The sequence below is a fragment of the Asterias amurensis genome, chromosome 7, assembly GCF_032118995.1.
Source record: "Asterias amurensis chromosome 7, ASM3211899v1".
Classification (NCBI taxonomy): domain Eukaryota; kingdom Metazoa; phylum Echinodermata; class Asteroidea; order Forcipulatida; family Asteriidae; genus Asterias; species Asterias amurensis.
The window spans coordinates 5,912,242-5,934,650 of record NC_092654.1 but is presented as its reverse complement, the minus strand read 5'-3'; the positions used below and the strand labels follow the sequence as shown (position 1 = coordinate 5,934,650).

The 22,409-nt window shown below is 42.0% G+C and overlaps 2 protein-coding genes and 1 pseudogene across 3 annotated transcripts in view; 1 reads left to right on the top strand and 2 right to left on the bottom strand.

The window, feature by feature from the left end:
* Positions 1 to 22,409, top strand: part of LOC139939476 (vesicle-fusing ATPase-like) — a 220,769-nt gene that overhangs the window by 96,889 nt on the left and 101,471 nt on the right. For both annotated transcript variants that reach the window (XM_071935430.1, XM_071935429.1), the window contains 3 exons: positions 8,985 to 9,060; positions 10,205 to 10,274; positions 15,307 to 15,348. In XM_071935430.1, the coding sequence (XP_071791531.1) occupies positions 8,985 to 9,060; positions 10,205 to 10,274; positions 15,307 to 15,348 (188 nt within the window). The remainder of the gene's footprint in view (positions 1 to 8,984; positions 9,061 to 10,204; positions 10,275 to 15,306; positions 15,349 to 22,409) is intronic.
* LOC139939514 (uncharacterized) lies at positions 17,092 to 19,088 on the bottom strand. The gene is made up of 3 exons (XM_071935483.1): positions 19,070 to 19,088; positions 17,678 to 18,137; positions 17,092 to 17,562 (listed from the first exon to the last, which is right to left on the bottom strand). The coding sequence occupies exons 1-3, from the start codon at positions 19,086 to 19,088 to the stop codon at positions 17,241 to 17,243; spliced, it is 801 nt and encodes a 266-aa protein (XP_071791584.1). The 3' UTR covers positions 17,092 to 17,240.
* LOC139939513 (uncharacterized) lies at positions 20,214 to 21,348 on the bottom strand (annotated as a pseudogene).

Sequence of the window (22,409 nt, the reverse complement as noted above, 5' to 3'; positions counted from 1 at the left end):
TGGAGTTAGGAGAAAATGATGAAAGAAAGAACACCCTTGTTGGACGAATCCGTGTGCTTTCAGATACGAATAAAAGACTTCTACTTTCTAGCTAGAAGTCTTTTATTATTTTAGTGAGACATTACAGCTTTCTCAAAAACTACGTTACTTCAGAGGGAGTCGTTTCCCACAATGTTTTATACTATCAACAGCCCTCAAAAGGTTTTAAGTTAATATTTGTTTTGCGTAATGACCAAACGTGTACCTTCCCTTTAAAACATACAATGAGTTAAGCAATATTTCTACCTGTGGCTGTAGGTTGTATCATGGAAATAAGGAATGCAACACAGCGAGTGGAAATCTGTCACTGGATCAAAAACCATTCCGCTGAATTTTTCATAATTTGCTGTATTCTGAAGAGGCAAAAATAACAAGAAAGTTAAACAAAGTATCTCAAGGAAAATCAATCCAAGCCGAAACTGTTAAAAATGAAGTCTTTAAATTTATTATGATAGATAAATCAGTTAACCAGCTGTTTGAGGGGGCTAGTAAAAAAAATCAAAGTTAGAAGTTGACACAAGGAAAAGTTAGTGGAAAATGCAAGTATACTGTTTTTGAAATGAACAACTTATAAACAAAACAAAAGGAAAATGTCACCGCAGGCTTTTTTAAACACGCTTAATTGTCATAAAACATGACTGACATAAAACTTAAAACAGGCTGACCATTATTTCTTACAAGTCACACAGTTTTACCTCACCGTATTCAATGGTCATGAATACCAAACGTTCCGTAGTTCAAAAACATCACCACATTCACCAGTTAATAATAAAGGATAGCCTTTATAACACTCGTTTTGAAAGCATTGATTTTCACACAAAGCTTACCATTATCACCGTGTAGACTGCCGTTAATTCGGTTAAAGCACCCTTCACTTTTGGGGACTGGTTGATCAATGTTACGTCTCTGCTTCTCTGTGTTTGATCAAAACACGACCAATGCCGTCTTTTTCTGCTTGTATTTTCTCACGTAATTATATATCTTACGAACCACTGAAGTAGGTGGCCATCTCAGCGTACCTTTGTCTTCAATTCCACCTTCACCATTATGCCATCAGAAGTGCAAAAAGGAAACAATTTGACGCCGAAAATTCAGTGGCATTCGTTTCCATTGCGTAAGTTCCGCCATTTGTTATTATGCATTGATCATCGGTACAGCGTAAAACTTGGCATCGCGCCAATTCAGTGAATAATACGCACAGAGTCATAACAACAGCGTAAACAGACGACATTCTCATTACTGTTTCATTCGTGCTGTATGTAGGCGCATCCAACAGGCGTCGGCTATAGAGTTGTTAAATCTTCAACTAGTGTTTTGAACATGAAGTGAAGGTCAAAGTGGGGTCATGTCTGTGAAGCGTTCAAAGCTCTTTGCAAGACCTTTCCGATGATGTATTGATTGTAAGAATTCCTCATTTAGATCAAAAGTTATGATTTTTTGAAACAATAAACTTTGAATTAGTGTATCTCGTCAACTGATGACGTCATCGAGACGTAACAACTTTTGCACCATCTTCTGGTTATTGTCTACCTGTGTGCAAAGTTTCAACGTAATGCAAGCTTCGCAACTATGCTTTTTCTTGCGGACAATCAACGAGAATAAGAATAAGAAAAACCCCCCAAAAAACACCAAAAAAAACGAACAAAATCAAAGAGTTGTTCGGGCTGTTGCCCGAACACCTAAACAACACAGCATTTATAAAGGCACACTAATTCTGGTGTAAAACCATTCAAAGGCGCCGGTCAAGATGGAAAAGAGGGAGTTCTCAAGTGTTAGGGAAAGCAAGTGTGAACAGGTGTGTCTTGAGTTGCTGCTGAAAGATGGAGATGTTATTTATTTCCCTGAGGTTTTCAGGGAATGAATTCCAGAGCCTGGGTGCTGTAATGGAAAACCCCCTGTCCCTGTAGCTGGCTAGACGAGACCAGGGAAAAAGGAGCATGTTGCTTGTGAACCTAAGACCTGGTCTTGCAGTACGGGGAGTCAACCTGTAGGTTTTGAATATAGAGTGGGGCTAAACCTTGGAGTGCCTTGAAAGTGAGTATGATTATTTTGAATTTGATGCGTTGTTTGATGGGAAGCCAATGTAGATTATACAAGATTGGAGTGATGTGGTCATGCATTTTGTTTCCAGTCAAGAGACGTGCTGCAGCGTTCTGAACAGATTGGAGACCCTGCAGCATGCTCTGTGGAAGGCCAGCAAGCAGACTATTACAGAAGTCCAGTCTAGAAGTGATAAACTCATGGATGAGCTGCTCTGCTGCCTTCATGGAAAGTAGACGTCTGATCTTAGCGATGCGTCTGAGGTGTATGTAGGAAGATTGGCAGACACGAGAAACATGTTTTTCTAGGTTCATGCACTGGTCAAAGAGCACGCAGAGATTTCGTACATCTGTGCTGGGTGTGACCAGGGTATCGCCAATCTGAATGTGTTGAATGGGAATTTGTTGCAAAGATGTGGAGAGGAAATGATTATGAACTTCGTTTTGGAAGGACTGAATTTGAGAAAGTTGCGAAGCATCCATCTTTGGAAGGCGTGTAAGCAGTTGCCAAACAGCAGTTAGTGTTTGTTTTTCTTGTGACTTGCACTCCTTTCATGTATTTTAATTCAATAATTTGGTTCAGTGCAACTGGGTGTTTCAAGTAACGTCCGTCGATATCGGTTTTTTTCCATAACCGATATATCGAAAATTAAATATCGAGTATACTCGATATATCGAGTATTTCCCGCGCGCAAGATGAAGCCTAAAAACAGCACTTGGTATACTCATGTTTGTAGTTGAAAAATCTCAAATTGCGTAGTCCCGCGCCCCGATTTTTTCTGGTTTTACAACAAAGTATGATCACCGCTACCGCTGGCTTGGCCAATCGGTGAACGCTCACCACAATTCTCGATTCGTGATTGGCCATGATTGACCGTCTCAAAATGACACAGAGCCTTTGTGAGTTGCGTGACCCGCCGACATTAAGGTGTCAGTTGCCTATGCATTGACGTAGAAGTGTCAATCAAGTTGTCCGACGGGCACGCGGGCGGGTGGATTTGAGTTGAGATCTTCGGTAGGATGTGGAAAAAAAAATTGGTGCGACAGGCCCGCTGTTGTGGAGAGTGAAGTGTATTAGGGGAGCGCGGCGCTTCAAACTTTGTCAACACTAAATGAATTAGTTACTAAACTTTTTGAGAGTCTAATGCCCTTCAAAATAACGACAATTCACGGCAATATTGTTAGATACATAACAAATGTCCGCTGGTATGTTACACTACCTTTACGGTTGAAAATGGTTGAGATAATCATCCAAAAAAATCACGAGAAAGTCCCGCAAAACACAGACCTACCACTCCGCGCTCACAATATACAACGCAAGCAGCATGATGCAGTCACATACAATGTAGTCTCCAATAAAGGCTTGTAGCACTTAGCATTCTATAGTAAAGGCATTAAAATTGAATGCGAGAAAGCCCTCTATTGTCGAAATAACGCAGTGCATCACGCGATACCGCCTTGAAAAAAGACTGCACGTGTCTGTGCATGCTTGGGCAAACGGGTTTTCCCCCCGAATTGCAATAACCACACACGCTGGTGTGCACGCTTAAACCGTACAACAGCAAAGTCTTCGCTGGTACATGTACGCACGCAATAGCCGCCGACAGCGTGGTCTGCGAAGCATATAGTTCCTCGGAAGTGTAAGCTTGTTTACGAAAACAACAACGTGTAGGCTTTATTTGACCAAAATGACGCCATTATGATACCTTGGATTGATAGAAAGATTATTTTACTGTATAACGTAAGATTGTTTTCTTCCTTGTTTTGTTACGTCTTGTTGATTCGGGGAAGTTTTTGCGGGGTATTTTTGCAAACCAGCGGTGGTTTCTTGTGAGGTTTTACCTTGCGCTCGCCGCGGAGTTGTGAACTTCTGCGACGGGCCAGCGGCTGATGGCGAAAACACAAAGAACAAGCAGACATACTTGGTTGTAAAACATATTTTATTTAATAGAGCAACTCGAAATGATGAAACTACATAACGACGACGGCTTTTCTAATACACAAACACAGATTTCTTTTAAATAATCGGACACTCTTTTGGTATTTTCGATATCATTTAGGAACATCGAATTTTTCAAAACATCGAAATTTTTCGATATATCGAAAATCCGATATTACGATATGATTATAAAAGTGACATCGGCGATTTCGATGTCAAAAAAATATCGAGTTTTTGAGTATTTTCGATATATCGACGGACGTTAGTTTCAAGAAAATTACCGTCTTATTGGTAAATTTTGAAAACTGCTAAACTGCTTTTAACCTTACTTTTTTTTTGCTCTCAAATGTAATCCTAGATCCAACCTATTCCCATCAAAAACTGCAACAAGTTTTCTTTTTGAGCTTCGATAAACAACAATAATATCAGAAAATCCTATTCATCTTGCCAAATCTATCTATTGCGTGATCAGATCCACAAAGCTGCCATCAAGTACATCTGTCAAAACTTGTGGAATGACTATTAATCATTAAGTAACGAAGTTGCTCGTATGTTGCATAAACATGCGGCTTGATCCGTGACAATGTAGTAACGGCACAAACATATTTGTTAACGAAAATCATTAACATGTCTATAGAGCATGGGAACATTCTTGAAGGAATGAAAACTGCTAAACTGCTTGTCGAGCCATTCGACAAACTTGTGTAACGAATTGGGACACACTTGTGCTCAATCTACAATTTGCACTCTGCCAAATTGTCAGCTGAATCTGCTGAGAGGGCAAAAGCGTGGGCGAACTGCAAATTTGCGCTGTTCGTATGGCAGCTCAAGTTGATGATTCGGGAAAACTGCATTCAATCTTCAGATAGTGCAAAATTTGTAGAATGCGTTTATTTTACACATGTGTGCGGATGCAATGCATTGTAGGTCTACTTCACTCATACTTACCTTTCAGTTTTTTAAATTTTATATTCTCATCTGCTCTATTTTTTTAATCTCGTATTGTACATTTGCTGGTTTTTGATGTTTGAATGTATTTTTATATTGTAAACCTAAACACAATTCAGCCTTTTGGCTGCTACGTTTGATTTTTAATAAACCAATAATAATAGAGCACAATACTTTTTTTGCATATTTCCCTATACCGGCAGGTAATATCGCTAAGAGTTAAATAGCCCCCTCTTTTGGCCGCCCATAGTGCCCCGCAGGGTACCACGTGATCTTCCTCTTTTCTCTTAGCGGCAGGAGGGTGAGAAGTGGTTTTTAATAACTAGCAAGATTTATTCTTAAAACGTCCCCATTTTTGCTTTGAGAAGCTTTCTTATAATATCCTACGACCAGTACGGTTCGTGGAACTGTCGTAGTTTGTGTTGTTTTGATTGATACAATTGTGTGAGAAGAAAATGAAGCATTTTGGGAGGACAAAGTCTGTCGTAACTGAGGGAAATTACACCCCCTCGTGACAGTCTGTGTCGGCGACACTACGTTGTCGTCTGCGGGTGCTGGCAGTCCCACTGGTGATGTCGAGGGGCCGAGTACTCGGTCCCCAGCATCGGCCAAAGATAGTGGGGCTGGCAAACGCAAGGCTGTGTCCAAGGGGCCGGTTACCCGAGCCCCCAAGACGGAACTTAAGCCTAAGAAGGGTCGAGTTGGTAAGCAAGACGTTGTTCCGGGTCTGATGCTTGTCACCGACCAAACCCAGAGCACCGGGCAGCCCATTGTGGCTACCCGTCATGGCTCAATGGGTTCTGGCCTCTCGGGCCCCCCTGGCACAGTGCAATACAGCACGGGTGACCGGGTTTCCGGACCACGCAGCGCCCGCCAACCCGATGGGTGTTGGGGCACCGGGGGAGGGCTAGACGGACTGTTGCCCCTGAGCGGGTCACGCTCGGACTGGCGCTGCACGTCATCGGGTTTCCGGTGTTCGGGGGTGCCTGTTCCTCAGCCATCTGACGTGTCTTTGGTTACTCAAGGCAATACGTCACACAGGGGTGGAAAGAATAAGAAGTCGGGGTGTGCGCGCCACTCTTCCTCGAGTAGCTCGAGTGCGGATCAATCTGCCAACGGCAAACGGCGTAAGGGGGAAGATTTGATGACAAGGGCTGATCTCTTCCAAGCATTTCAGTCCTTTACGACATCCCTGACTGGCCTCCCTGCCCCCCGGCAGATGCCCGTCGGGTTTGGGCCGCCGATTGAGATTACTCAACCCCCCCCCCCAACCATCGGTCATTGGCCATGGTTGGTTGGGGGCAGTACAGCGGGATTTGCCGCACATGGTTAGCCGTGCTCCGGCCTCCCAGCCGGCGTTAAGCATCCACCCATCGTCGGCTTTTTCGACCGAGGGGGGGCCTCATGTGCTGGGCCGGGACGCCACTCCAACGAGTTCACACGGCTCCCGATCCCCGGTGTCCACCCATGCGTCTCCCTCCGGCGATTCGGCTGGGGAGGACGAGGTGGCACAGCTGCAACGGTTATCCATAACGGAGACAGAGTTGCGCTTGGTACAGCGGGACATGGTCAAGGTACTAGATCTCCCCACTGTGACGAGTCGCCGTTGCCGACTAAGAAGTCTTTCAAACGCCGCACGCTCCGGCGGCAGGAAGGGATAAAGTTTTTCCCCAACTGCCACTGGATCAAGTGTGCATTGATCGGATGCAGTCTATCAGGGCCAATTCGAAATGGCGTCCGTATTCATCTTGTGAGAGTGAATACTACCAGTTTCCTCAGGCGGACTTCGAGGAGTTCTTTGCCACGCCAGTGCTACATGACTCTGAATTAGTCGCTAATGCCGGGGCCACAGCATGCCGGGGCCGACAACACCACCGTCGTGTCATACATCAACCGCCAGGGGGGACTCGGTCCCCCCAGTTGTGTGCACACACCTGGGAGCTGCTCCACTGGTGCATGCACAACGAGGTCTCCCTTACAGCGATTCATCTCCCAGGCGAGGAGAACGTCACAGCGGGTGCTCTGTCCAGGGGGTGGATCCACCCCACAGAGTGGACGCTGCGTCATCAGGTTGCGCAACTATTGTTCCAACTGATCGACCGCCCACACGTTGATCTGTTCGCTTCAAGCAACAACCACCAACTCCCGACGTACTGCTCGAGGGGTCCAGACCCCAGTGCTTGGCGGAGGGACGCTCTGACTGTCCAGTGGGGCGGGCTTCTAGCGTATGCTTTCCCCCCGATCTCGCTTCTCGCCCGGGTCACCACCAAACTGGAGCAGGAGGAGTGCAAAATCCTCCTTATAGCCCCTTTTTGGCCCCACCAACCGTGGTTCACCCGCCTTACCAGGCTACTGGTGCACCGCCCGGTGGTTCTTCCCCAGAGGGCAGACATCTTGTTCCAACCCAGCTTGGGCCCAGCTCTGATCACTGATTCTGTGTTTTTTATGGTGAATACCATTATATAACATAGCTTACTATAATGTAACTGTTTTCACTCCCGTCGTTGGCACGTACGCGCCGCCGGGTTTGATTTCGCAGTCAGGCGTTCAGGGGCGCAATATATTACCCTGACATCATGCATACCCACCACCAGTACTCGGTGCGGGTCTATGCAAAAATAGTATTGTGCTCTACAGGTAAGTATGAGTGAAGTAGACTCCCCCCCCCCCCACAGAAGTGTGGGCAGGGTCTATGAGGGAATACTTACCTGTAGAGCATCCCTCCCTCCGTCCCCATTGTTCTCGATGTCTCGGGGTTCCTTAATTAGCGCATGAGACAAGAGGAAGATCACATGGTACCCTGCGGGGCACTATGGGGCGGCCAATAGAGGGCGCTATTTAATTCTTAGCGATATTACCTGCCGGTATAGGGAAATATGCAAAAGTAGTATTGTGCTCTACAGGTAAGTATTTCCTCGTAGACCCCGCCCACACTTCTGTGTGGGGGGGGGGGGAGTATCTTGCGCTGGGTGATAGGAACCCGTCGTAATGCACACCATGGATCACAAAATCATAAACCTCAAATCAGGGCGATATTGGTAAAAATGTGTTCTGGTTTGTATTTAATTTTTGTTCTAAAAAAGTAAGTTGGTAAAAGTCTGCCATTTCATCCATGTTGAAATGTTTGGTTATTTTTGTATACACCTTTTTTTCCCCGTCTGACCCTGATGTGTGACAAAAATGGTTGCTGTGTGTCAAGTGTGAGACAGATGAGTGCGAATTGGTACATGTACATGTAGGATGGAGTACGTGTTACATGTACCACAATCTTTTTTGTCTTTACTTTATTAAGTTAGTAGGGGTTTCATTTTGAAAATATTTCTAACACACCAATCACTTTTGACTGGTTTTCCCCAAAAAATAGTTGAATTATTTTTTAGAACATTTCTGATCAGCAGAGTGTGGGTTTGAGTCCCAGTCACAACACTTTTGTCCTTAATTACAATCCTTCAACACATTTAAGGCACTTCTGAAAGCCAACTTGATTCAGATGACCTACCGTCAATAAATTGTTATTTCTTCTGTGCCTCAGCGCCTTTGAGCAAACCTTTGAATTAAGCGCTATATACATTGTTTGATTGATAAGCAAGATACTGAACCATTAATATTGCATCCTTCAGATGGGATTAAAGCCTTATATACTGTGATTAACTGTGTTGTACCCAGTGCACTCATCAGAAAAAAAAAAGGGATTCGCTTGAACATGTTGTTGGTCTGATGGTCTGATCAGCAGGATATAGTGCCACAGCAACCTGTAAAACTCTTGCATACATGTGCATGTAGGGGATAAAACGGAATTGGTCTCATACTTCAAAACGTAGCTCCACATACATTGCAGAAATAAAAAATATTTAGTGCTTTGATAACCTCTGGTCATTTTATAGCCAAGATTACTGAAAAAAACATTCTAGAAGACAACACATTTTATTTTGCAACATTGAACTTGACATTGAAAAACTGTTTCATTGTTACCTTTAAACATTTTAAATTTTAAATTTGTGTTATCATTTGTTCTTCAGAAAAGCTGGGGCAAGACAATCTATCATCAACCCTGACTGGGATTTTAAACAAATGGGAATCGGTGGCTTAGACAAGGTAAAGTAGAATGGATTTATTTATTTATTTTTTTTTTTTTTTGGGGGGGGGGAAGAACAACTCTATTTGGTTTCCTTGGATTATATTTCAGCCTAGTCGTCTGATTTTGTCTCCAAATCATTTAAGCATGTCTTTGTTCTTTGTGGTACGGTCTGTATTCATGCACTCTAGTCTTCAAGTTTTGCATAACATGTACATGTACCTTACTACTACTAGTACTACAACAACGTTATTCTGTGTCATCATGTCCTCTACTACACCCAAGAAAGGCAAAATGTCAAGTAAGACAGCTCCTCCGCCTTCTGTGGAAAAACAGGAAATCTATGACAAGTATTTTTTGCTTCTAGCACTCTAATCTACTCGAGCGAATTAGCAGAGAAATCAACCTGCCTTGACCACCAAGGAGGTGGGAATGGGGTCAAGGCAGCATGTTGTTTTTTAACCGCGTTCTCTGTTAATGATTTGAAGCTGTTGAACGAAGTGACTAAGTGGTGATGTTCTTGGAAGTGTCTCCCTAAACTTTGGACAGAGATGGCCAATGAGTCCGAGATTGTTTTCACTTTTCTAGTAAAAAAATATTGAAAACGTTCAGTCAATGGAATTTGCAGGTCATTGGCTGATGAGAGTTGTGGGGATTTAGGCTGACACAGTTTGTTTATTTTCTTGAAGAAGTCACGTGAAAAACATATGTTGTGAAGTTGATGCTGGTGGTAAATTCTTTTGGCTGCAAGAATAAGAGAAATGTTGTCCAGGCAATAACTCAAGAAAGAGGTTAATTTCAGCGGGGGCATAGTTGTTTGTCAACACACCATTCTTGATTGGAGTTTATCCAATCCTAGATGCATGTGTGCAGCCCCCATGTGTTAATTTCCCTTTTTTGTTTTTCAACACATTCATTGAATACACACAAAGTAATATCGATACATCAACGCCAGTGCACATTAAGTTAGGACTAACTTACATGCTACATGTACATGTAGTAAGCACACATATATTAGATAAGAGTTCCTTTAAATTTCCTCCCATCATCAGTGTTCTTTAAAATTTTGTTTAAAATGACATACACAACAAAAAGAGTGCACAGAAGGCTTGCTTGTCATTACGAAATTGAATTACCATGGCATAACTGTTTCAAATTTGACAGGAATTTTCTGACATCTTCAGGAGAGCCTTTGCTTCAAGAGTTTTCCCTTCAGAGTTTGTAGAACAGATTGGTAAGTCAACTGTGAGCTGTATTTATAGACCCTTCAGATGTGTTATAGTTTCACATTGCCTTATAATAATAATAATAACAATGATAACAATAACTAGACATTAGGTGTTTGTGAACAAACACAAAGCTGTTCCGTGTCCTTTTGCTTGGATTATGTGCTAAAATGACCAAGGAGTCTATAACTGAAGAAAAGTTTGAAAACGGTTGTGTAGTTCTTAAGATTTGGTCCCACTTCTGGTTGACCCGGAAGAAGAGGTCAATATGGGGTCACGGTTTTTCAAAGTTCATTTTTAATGCCTAAGAAGTCTATAACTGAAGAAAAGATTGAAAATCGGTTGTGTAGTGCTCAAGATATGGTCACACTTCCGGTTGACCCAGAAGTAGAGGTCAACTTGGGGTCACTGTTTTGTCAAGTTTATTTGAAACTAGCGGGATGCCGCGCTTCGCGCGGCAACCCCACTAGAATGCTCATCGTAAAAATGCTGCAAGTGTAGTGTTGTGTACAGGGGAGGGCTAAAGTGGCTGGGCAGGGTCACAATACAAATCACTGTGGCAAACAACCATCCAAAGTTGAGACAAATCTTAGTGCTTTGTGAAATCGTACACCTGTCCATCTTTTTTCCGTTTCGGCATTGTCGATCCCATCCATATTTTCCAGTTTCCAGTGGATCCCGATGGTGGTTCTTTCCCAGCGTTTATATGCCGTTTGGTTTTTTTTTGTTCCCGTTGAGTTGGATTATTTTCTGTCCTGTATAGTTTTCAAACCCCCCTCACCAGCCTCGTTCATTTTTTTCCCCAACTCCCCGTTAGTGGGTTTTTCCCGTTTTATGGGCTTGATCCCCCCCCCCCCCATTCAGTTTAATATTTTCCTGTCCCACGTCCCATATCACGATAGTCCCTTTTAATTTTTGTTCCCCCGTCCCCCGTTCCACAGACGTACCACTTTGTGCCCCTACCTCCTATCCCCGTCCAAAATCTAACCCGTGCCTCCTTCCCGTCATCCCGCTCGTGAATTGTTCTTTGCACTTTTTGCCGTCCCATAACTTTCCCTGTTCCCCGCGGGTCCCGCCAGTCAGGTGGTTCTCCGTTTCGTGTATTTTTCTCTGTCCAGTTTTTTTTTCCCTGTCCAATGTCATCAATAGTTCCTTTTTTCCCTTTTCGTATTATTTTCCAGCCCTTTTACTAATGTTCCCTACATTTTTTGCCGTTCCCCCGCCCTCTTCCAACAGACGTACCCCTTCCATCTCCCTGTCCACACAACGTGCTCTAATAACCCCCGCCAGACTTCGTCCTGTCGTCGTGCACCCCCCCCATGCATTGTTCTGTACTGTATGTACGCGCGAAGTTAATGGACGCTCGCGCCGTGACTGTGACAACACAAAGGACGCCTGCCCTCAACCCCAAAGTTACTACACGCTCAACACATGCCCCAACACGGGTACCCGGAAGTTTACCCCAGGACGCATCATTTTAGCAGGGTGCGGGCACCACTTGCCAAACAACAATGGCGGCGCCCATGCGATTTAAGCGCTTTTATAATATAGATGCCTCAAGGAGTCTAAAACTGAAAAAAGTTTGAAAATCAGTTGTGTAGTACTTGAGATATTGTCCCACTTCCGGTTGACCCGGAAGGAGAGGTTAACTTGGGGTCACGGTTATGGTGCTGCAAAGATTTCCAAATTAAATATGCAAGTGGGGGTCATATGCAAAATTAGGAATTAAGAGACAAACTCATTGACGCTTTTAAATACCGTATTTTGACACCTGATACGGTACATGATGGTCCGATCCTTGAAACGAAAACCCTATAAGAATGTATGTTATCCCCTCTCCATTTAGGATTCCCATTTCAAGGCAGTCTTCTTTAGCCGTAGTTGCGCAATCACGGCACAATAATTTGCTAGCTAGGCGTTGGGTCTGATTTCTCATTTAAGTTGTTAATTATCTTGTAAATAAATTGTACCTTGATTAGTTTTAATGGACTAGAATAACTCTTAGTGAAGTAACACGTGTTTTAAAACACATTGTATTTAACTATCATAACTTTTCCTTCTCCTGCCGATAGAGGGCGCTCTTATGAGACAGTTCAATTGCAAGATTTCTGCACAATGTCTGTATCTAACTCTGCATCAATTGTAATACGTACATCGTATGCGTACAAGCGCTGAAAAATCTGTGCAAGCTTCGAAGCATAAGATTACATACGATGAGTTTCACCGTGCACAAGCAAAAATGTCCCTGCTAAGCTGTGAAATATCAAATATGCTTTATGCGCACAGTATCCGCGCTTCAGTGTCAATTCTTTGCTTATGCGGTGAAGCAGAGTCAAATTGGGCCGAGATTTTCCCTTATGTACTATGTACTAACAATTTTTTTGACATGTTTGAAGTGTAGGCCTTACTAAACGTACTTACACACAACAGGGCAAAATTTCATGGTTCTGATTACAACTAACTCTGCGCTTACGATCACCATTTTCCGCTTACTGTGTAAGCGCGGATTAAAATGTGCAAGCTTGGAAGCACACAAACAAAAGAAGTTCCTGCTAAGCAGTCTATTTTGCTTGACGTAAGCGCAGAATTCACTGCTTCTGCTAAGCACCCAAATATTTGCTTCCAGAGCATGCTGGTATGCAAGTTCCCACCATGATAGGCCTGGGTGACTTGTGAAATTTACTACCTGACTAGTCACACCTCAAACCCAACTATGACACTTGTCGAGATAAATTTGTAATTCTCGAAATTTGTGCCGCAATGTGCCGCAAGCGCAATATTAACTATGTTGCGGATAGCAGTAAGCGACACAACTGGTTCACAAAACAGGTTGTCGGGGCTGTAGTCAACGTGTGCGCAAAACAGTTGTCGCGACTGAAATAATGATTTGTAGTTGGGACTTAAACACTAAGCATACTAGTTGCCCCGGCCTACATGTATTTTCGCACAAGTATGCCTAAAGCATTGTTATCCTGCAAATGCAAATCAAATTGTTAAGTCACAGTATTCGCAGTGAAAGTTTTGCAGGAGTTGAGCACAATCCGTCAACTGTAGCAAATTATTTGTTGCAAATTTTGACGCTCAAGAACACATTCCCTTCTAAGCTGTTAAGCGCTGCGATTCTTTCTTTTAAAAGCCATTGGCCCAGGACCAAACTATAGCTTCTTTAACACAAAAAGCAGTAACACACAGCAAATGATGCTTAAGGTAACCAGACACAATACCATGCCTCATGTACAAGTTGTGACCTGGGTATTCAGCTCAATTTCTGCAATTTTTTAAAGGACAATATGTTTTGCCTTTTTATTATAAGCATTTATGGTCATTTATAGGGAGCTTCCAAATCTCAGGCAGGTGTATTCGTGATGCACGGTCCACTTTTACTCTATGCTCATACGGAGTATTGATGCCTATAGATCAAAGCCAAATCAATAAGTAAAGAAAGAAGTATTTATGTTCCACATAGGTTTGTCTTCAGTGATAAGTTTTAGAAAGAAAAGGCTGGCACTTTGTGGTGATTGACAACATACACAGAGTGAAAAACTGCAAAAATAGCGCTACTCGCAAACCAGTTTTAGATTATTAGAATGATTAGAATGATTTATTCAGCCAACGTTAAAAAGTTAAAAACCTAAAACATCGGAAATTGTAGTGTACCTCGAGCTCTCTAGATTAACAATCACAAAATACATTTAAAAACATTGCGAAGAAAATACTAGAATAAAATTATATACAAATATAAGCTACAAAAAGCAGAAAACAAACTAGTTATCATTAAAAGCACGAACAGCATGAGGATAAAAACTATCTATGAACCGCTTACTACCTTTAAAAGACTACCTTCAGAATTTCATGGCAATTAATGTTCCAAGTAAGGTCATTGGCAATGTACGTACCGAGTAGTTTAAAACTACCAACTTGTTCTACAACAATGTCATGGATATAAACAGGCTCTTTAATGTTCTTATGTTTCATACGGAAGTCCACAATAAACTATAATAATAATAATAATAATAATAATAATAATAATAATAATAATAATAATAATAATAATAATAATAATAATAATAATAATAATAATAATAATAATAATAATAATAATAATAATAATAATAATAATAATAATAATAATAATAATAATAATAATAATAATAATAATAATAATAATAATAATAATAATAATAATAATAATAATAATAATAATAATAATAATAATAATAATAATAATAATAATAATAATAATAATAATAATAATAATAATAATAATAATAATAATAATAATAATAATAATAATAATAATAATAATAATAATAATAATAATAATAATAATAATAATAATAATAATAATAATAATAATAATAATAATAATAATAATAATAACAATAACAACAACAACAACAACAGCAACAGCAACAGCAACAGCAGCAGCAGCAGCAGCAGCAGCAGCAGCAGCAGCAACAGCAGCAACAGCAGCAACAGCAACAGCAACAACAGCAACAGCAACAGCAACAGCAACAACAACAGCAGCGGTTTCTTATATAGCGCGCGCATATCCATCACTCAGTGACGCTCAAGGTGTCATACAGTATTTCCTGCAAGGTATGCGAGACTATGTTTGAATAATGAGACCTTAAAGTGTCTTGAGTAACATACTTGAGGACTAGATGTATGTCACTGGGACTCGAACCCACACTTTGCTGATTGGAAACACCAGAGTTTCAATTCGGTGCTCTGTATTGTCATCTTAAAGGGAAACAAAGCTACTAAAGTGATTGAAATTTGTAAATACACCAATAGCTTTGTCACGAAACAAGCAAAAGGTCGCCATTATCTGTGTCATGTGCGCTTGGTAAATTGTATATCCAATACTTGTACATGTGTTTTTTATCATGAAAAAATTTCCGACCTTTGATCCTTTGATCCATGCTTTAGCTAGAAGATTTTATCAAGTTTAACAGAGCAAAATGTTTGTCACCTATGATCAATCTATGTACATGTAGTTTTTGTTTATGTGTGTTGAATTTTGTTTACAATTTTCAGGTGCCCAGCACGTGAAAGGAATTCTTCTCTTTGGACCACCAGGTGAAACTTTTTTCTTCTCTCTTTACGATCTTTTGATAACAAGGTTAAATATGAACACCTTTTATTTATTTTTGGGGGTATTTGTTCGTGCGACAATTAACAATCAGTATTTACATGGTTTAACTTGTAATGTCTTACTGTGTGACTCTGTAATAGACCTTGTAGCATTTTTTCAACTTTGGTTTCCTATTTCTTCCTTTAATGTGTGAAGGAAACATATTTTTACACTTAACAGCATAAAACATTTGAATTTGCACAAGACATGTTGTACATTGTTTATCATCCGCACCGTTTTGAATGAAAGATGCACAACAGCTTGCAATGATATAATTAGTTACATGTAGATTTAAGTACATGTATACATATGACTTATCTTTAAACAGCCAATAAAGGATGATCTCAAACATACAGATATTACAGTTTTCTAATAGCTGCAGGAAACATACAAAAAGTATAACAAGTCTCTTACCTCACGTTAAAACTTGGTAAAAACGTTTTTTCTCCAGAACGCTTCAAGCCAAATTTCTGAAAAACGCGGGGTCAAACAAACCCATTCGACAAAGGAATCGTGACGTAAGTGGCGGCTATTTGATGTGGAAAATAGCGCCCTCAGTTTGCCAAAGCTGGAGAACTGTGTTCAAACCCAACCCAATTAGGGGAAAAATTGTCACTGGCGTCAATAGCCTTGATCAAGGCGCTACAGCCAGCCGCGACCTGCAAAATCCCAGTCCCCCATCACTGAATTCCGCCAGCGCACCCCCATACATAACAGTGCATATAATACGTGTACAGCGTATGTACACATACGTACTGTAAATGCACATGTACCATCTGTACGGTACACGTTCGGTACATGAGTACTTTTTAAGTAGCGCCTTGATGGTTTTGTATCTGCCAAAATTTAGGGCGGAGCTCATTATGCTAATGTTTATTAACAACATGTTCTCATTGGTTGTTGGTTGACCTATAACTCTCGCTGCGATGTCAATCACAACGTTCTGCAAGCACTCGCACGTGCTTGGTCGACGTACAATGTAAACAAGCCATGGCTGTTATGGCAAGAAATCCCTACCCTCGTAAAACAAAGTTGTATATACTGTAAGTCTCTGGACATCAATGGTGTGTAATTTTGATCGTAGCACACTTACAGAAGCTTTCAACAAGATAAAACAACCGCGTTTAATGCACCAATCATGGATTTAGAAATAGAAGGAAGAAACTTTAGACCATAAAGTGTGTGAAATCATGGTGAAATGTGTTTGAGAAAGGTTCAAAAAGTATCCATGTGTCATGGGTTTCTGGCAAGATGGCTACTTGGTTAGAATTCTTAGATGTTGGGCATATGACAGTACAACACACCTAATTTCTCAATTAAACGAAATGTAATAGAATGAAATTGAAGTTTAATTTTGATTCTACCGAGTAACCACTAGCACTGAAGATTGCACCTGCCACCGGTATTTCGTCGTCACACTTGAGAGAGTTCTTTGTTAAAAGGAAACCTCTCCCTATATAAGTGAGCCCCAAGGTTCACACCCCAGAGCATTTTTGTAGACAATACAAATGAGCTTTTTGCAGTTCATTGGGAGGGAGTGTCAAATATTAATATTTGTAATGACAATAGTCACCCTAAAGATGGAGGGAGCGCAAGTCCTTCAGTGCTAGTGGTTACTCAGTAGAATCAAAATTAAACTTTAATTTCATTCTATTACATTTCGTTTAATTGAGAAATTCTACCTCATAACCACCTAGCACTTCGGCCTTACGTGAGATGTTTGGAGCCATCACAAAAAGGTCAAAGAACAAAAGGTAACAACGTAACGTACCGTCTCAATGACACATCATTTATTCAGTGAAACATTACAAGCTGATCGTCCGTTTCAAATAAAACATTACTTATTCTGTGAAAAAGCAGAATGACTGAGTATACTCTCAGCAAAACAATTATACTCCCCTGTATCCTCTACAGGTTTATTATAAAACTTAGCAAACGTCGATGATCTCGACCATCCTGCAGCTTTCATGATTGTTGCAAGTGGTACACCTTTCCTTGAAGCTGCACTACATGCAGCTGCCCGTGTACTGTGGGCGGTAAATTTGTCCGTCCTTATACCTGCATCTGAAAGTCCTAGCTTTATCCATCTGCCTATCGTTTCTGATCCCACTGCTTTGTGGGGTGGTACATAACTTCGAAAAAGTTTCTTTTCTCCACCTCTGATCATGAGGGTAAGCAATTAAATCAACTTCTGCATGAGGTTTACCAACTCTACTTGTTTTGGTAAGTGCCTCGATAGTAAATTTAACAGAATTTGCCCCAACTTAGGCTGAATTAATGTTCATAAAAGATAGTGTCTGACAACGTTGCCCCGATGTAAGGGCAGTAAGAACTACCAGTTTCATGGTAAGCTTTTTCAACGAGAGTCCCTCATTAGGACCGAGAGTTCTTAAATAGTCCAGCACCACCGTCACATCCCATGTATGTGAGTGTCGAGCCTTTGGTGGTCTCAGATTGAACACCCCTTTCATCAGTCTCTTAACCAATGGATGAGAGCCCACTGTGACGCCCTCAAGCGTCGGGATCACTGCCGACAAGGCACTTCTGGTAATGTTTAAACTGCTGTATTGGCTGCCTGACAAAAATTGTTTTGTCAAAAAATCCAACACTTTCACCAAAGTTGGTCGAATCGGATGAGTTTCCGTCCGAGTGCAGAACTGAATCCATCTGTCGAATGCCGACTTGTAGCACTTCTTTGTGCCAGACCGCCATGATGCGATGATAATTTGGGAAGCTGGTCCCGATACACCTTACTGTCGACCACCTTGCTGTTGGAGCGCCTCCCTGATAAGGAACATGCCATCAACCTCAGACGATCCCGTAGCGGATGGAGTCTATTTGAGAAGGGAAGCGAAAGCAAATCTTGTTGAAAAGGCAAGATAATGGGGTTTCTGACAAGTAGTTTAAGCATTGTCGGGAACCATGATTGCGTATGCCATAAAGGCGCGATCAGTATACCGATCGCCTCGTCATGCTCAATCTTAGTGAGTACTTTGTTTATTATGCTAAATGGCAGAAATGCATAAAAACAGTCATACGTTGACCAGTCTAAAGTGAATGCGTCTGTGTGAACAGAGGCTGGGTCAGCTCGCCATGAAACATACCGTAACAATTGGCGGATCAACCTCGATGCGAAAAGATCCACATCAGGCTTAGGGAAAACTGTTATGATCTTTGAAAAAATTGTGGGGTTAAGTTTCCACTCGAGATCATTTCCATCCCGAAATTGTCGGGATGCCGTGTCTGCCAAAATATTTTGCACACCAGGGAGGTGTGAACTGGACAGCCAAATTTTCCGTGCCATGCACCATAGCCAAATCTCCCTAGCTAAGGAATGTAGCAGTTCGGATCCCGAGCCACCAAAGTGTTTTAGGAAAGCAACCACCGTGATGTTGTCAGATTTAAGGTGGATTGAAACACCGTTTTCTTCTGAGAAGAATGATTGCAATGCTAATGAGCAAGCCTTTAACTCAAGCCAATTGATATGATGAGTGGCTTCACATTTTGACCATCTGCCGCCTGTTGTGCGACCGTTGAAATGTGCACCCCAGCCCAAGCTGGAAGCATCAGTTTCTATTACGTAATTACATGAATTAGGCTCATGTCTATGCATGGGAGCAAAAGTTATTGGCAGTTCATTTATCCACCAATTTAAATCACAAATACCTTCTTTGGTAATGCTCATTTTTGCTTCAAAATCGCCATTATGTTCTGATAATGCCAGGTTCTTTTGGTTTTCTATTGTTCTTCTAAACAATGGCCCATACGGTACCGCCAGTTCACACGAAACCAACAGACCGATTATCCTGGCAACGTCTCGAATTGTCGGTTTTCTATTGTTCTTCTAAACAATGGCCCATACGGTACCGCCAGTTCACACGAAACCAACACACCGATTATCCTGGCAACGTCTCGAATTGTCGGAGACTGTTGGCGTAAAAGTTTACGGATTGAGTAAATAATGCTCTGTACCTTTGCAGGTGGGACAGAGATAGTCATTTGATCTGAGTCTAAATGAAATCCCAAAAAATCTATCTGTTTGGTTGGGGTAAGAATTGACTTTTTGTAATTTATTGTAAACCCTACCCCATTGGTGAGAATGGTTCGGGCTCGAACATTGCAACAGCATTCCTGAAACGTTCTTCCAATAAGAAGGGAATCGTCAATATAGTCACACGATTCATGGCCCCTTAACCTCAGTGAGGCAACCAGTGGTTTCATTACTTTCGTAAACACACGTGGGGCACTAGCTAAACCAAATGGTAGACAGGTAAACTCGTATATCGCATTGCGCCAAGTGAAACGCAAAAACTTTCTATGCTCAGTGGCTATAGGCGCTGCAAAGTAAGCATCCTTAAGAACTATAGAGGACATATAGCAATGTGGCCGTATCAGTTGAATTGCCGTGCAGATAGTTTCCATTTTAAAATGAAAATACTCCACAAATTTGTTAAGCCCCTTCAGATTTATTATAGGGCGAGACGAACCATCCTTTTTTGGCCGAATGAAAATATTCGAAATAAATTCACCTTCGACGTGGTTCGTTTTTACTATTGCTCTTTTATCGAGCAATTTGGCAATTTCAGAGGTTATAATTTCAGCCTTGTGTGGTTCACACTGCAAATCCCTTGGAATGCGTGTTTGGTATGGCCTTTTAGTGAATTCAATATGATAGTGCTGAACAGCGTCGAGCACCCATTGATCAGACGTAATCTCGCGCCATTGGGCTATATGATATGCGAGTTTACCTGCCATAAATAATTTCGCAACTTGATTTTGAGTATTATCACAATTGTGCTCACTCACCGTTTTACAAGGTTTTACTTGGTTGCGGTTTGTTGCCGTGTTTCTGCTGGCGAAAGAAGTTTCCCTGACGCGTTTGCCCGCCATGATGGGAAAAAGTCTTGGCATTTCCCCTTTGCCTGCCGCGATCCGATTTCGGACCAACAGAAAAATTACCACGTTGACAAAATTTTTGGCCAAGCTTATTAGTTTCCTGAATATCTTTGCACATTTGAGACAAATTGTCCTCAAACAGGAGCCCGGTTACGGGCGCCTGCGCAGAGCAAAGAGTGAAAAACTGTTGGTTTAAGTCGGGCTTTATGAGTTCTCTTTGCCGGAAGTTCAACTCGGTGGTTGCATGGCCAATTATGGCCAATGCATCCAGTAGGTTTGTTACCAAAACCTTGTGATCCAGGCTTTTATTGGTGCTCATTAGAGCCTCAATGCAGGTTACAATAGGCACCATGCCTTTCAGCGCCGCCTGCTCAACCTTTTGTAACTTGATGTCCATTGATCTTGTCTTTGATTGCAAAGAATTACAGATTTCTGGATTAACTCTGGTACAATCAAGTTCTGGAATGTTACATGGTCGCTTGAAACTATTAAGTTTTTTCTGCAACCTTCCCTTCTGATGATTTGTGTCGGAGTAACTTGCTGATAACACCGGCCAACTTCTCGTCAACTTTGGCACCTGTATCCTCTTCGGAGTAGAATTGCTCTACCACGCTGAGTACCCCGGCTGATGAATTATCACCAGCGTCGGGTTTTAGGAGGTTGTTGATGAGCTGGTCAGTCGCAAGAGAGTCATCACTCGATGTGCATGCCCCTTGGTCTTCCGCTGGCGTAACATGGTCGACCTTCTGTCGTTTCGCAGAGCTTGAACTCCCCAGCGAAGCCAACACTGTAGACTGTAGGATCTGCATTGCGTCTGCCATGGTTGTCATCTGCTCTTGTAGAGACCCAAACTCTTGCCGAGTGACCCCGACGTTTGATGATTTGTTGGTCATTTTCTTTGGCTTCGGCTTTGCCTTTCCACCCGATGGATTACCACCAGAGGCAGAGATCGAAGTAGACGGGCCAGCAGTTGACACCGTGCCGCTTAACTCGAAGTCCAACGGGTCGTCGAGTAGGCCAAGAATATCTGAAGGTAGTTGTGTAGACATCGTCGAATTATACCGGTCACAAAAATGCACTGGGGTGTGAACCTTGGGGCTCACTTATATAGGGAGAGGTTTCCTTTTAACAAAGAACTCTCTCAAGTGTGACGACGAAATACCGGTGGCAGGTGCAATCTCACGTACATGTAAGGCCGAAGTGCTAAGTGGTTATGAGGTAGAATCCCCTTGAAGCACAAACAATTAATATCATTCTGTTTTCCCCATATCAGACCAGATGAGATAAAAAAAAAACAACAGCTGTTTATTTTGTCTCTAATGTAGACATATTATTCATTACGTTTCTCGAGGTAAATCAAAGTTGGGGATCGAAAACATACCAGACGGTAGTAGAAGATGGCGTGTGGCTGAACAACAACTATCAATTTCATCAACTAACTCTTGCCATACTACTACACTACAACGTTCTTATAGTACAGCAGCTTCCAATTCAGGGACAAATCTACCAGCCACATTGTTCTTATGATGCTAGTCCTCGAGTTATAATGAAGCGCAAGACAACGGGCCAAGGAACCCCTCCTCTCTTCGAAGTTGTTTAACACCTTACCGACCGACCAAGGCTTGGCCAGCTCACCGATAGCCGGCTGTATACCGTCCGGCAGAGCATACAGACCCCTTACATCATAGCTAATATACACCCACGCTGCCGACACTGCTATAAAAAGCACGTGTACAGTACATGTCCATACAGCTAGCGTACAGCGTACACGCATACATACACACATTGACGTGGCATGATTGCTAGCAGTAATACGTCATTCTCAATCGCGCCTGTGATTGGCCAATGTTTCAAATGACACGCCCACATCATGCATGCATGCCCTTTTATCGGATTTCCGATAAAATGTTACAAACCCATCAAGGCTGTTGTTTGAGCCACGTGTACGAGGTTGAAAGTACAAAGACACGACCGTACTCTTGACTTCACTATACTGTTCTCGCTGTACAATGTAGTATACATACAATGTATACGTTGTTCGTGTATGCACTGTGTGCAGAATGCCGAATCGTGCCGCCCACCGGGCCGGGGCACACTACGCAACAGCCTT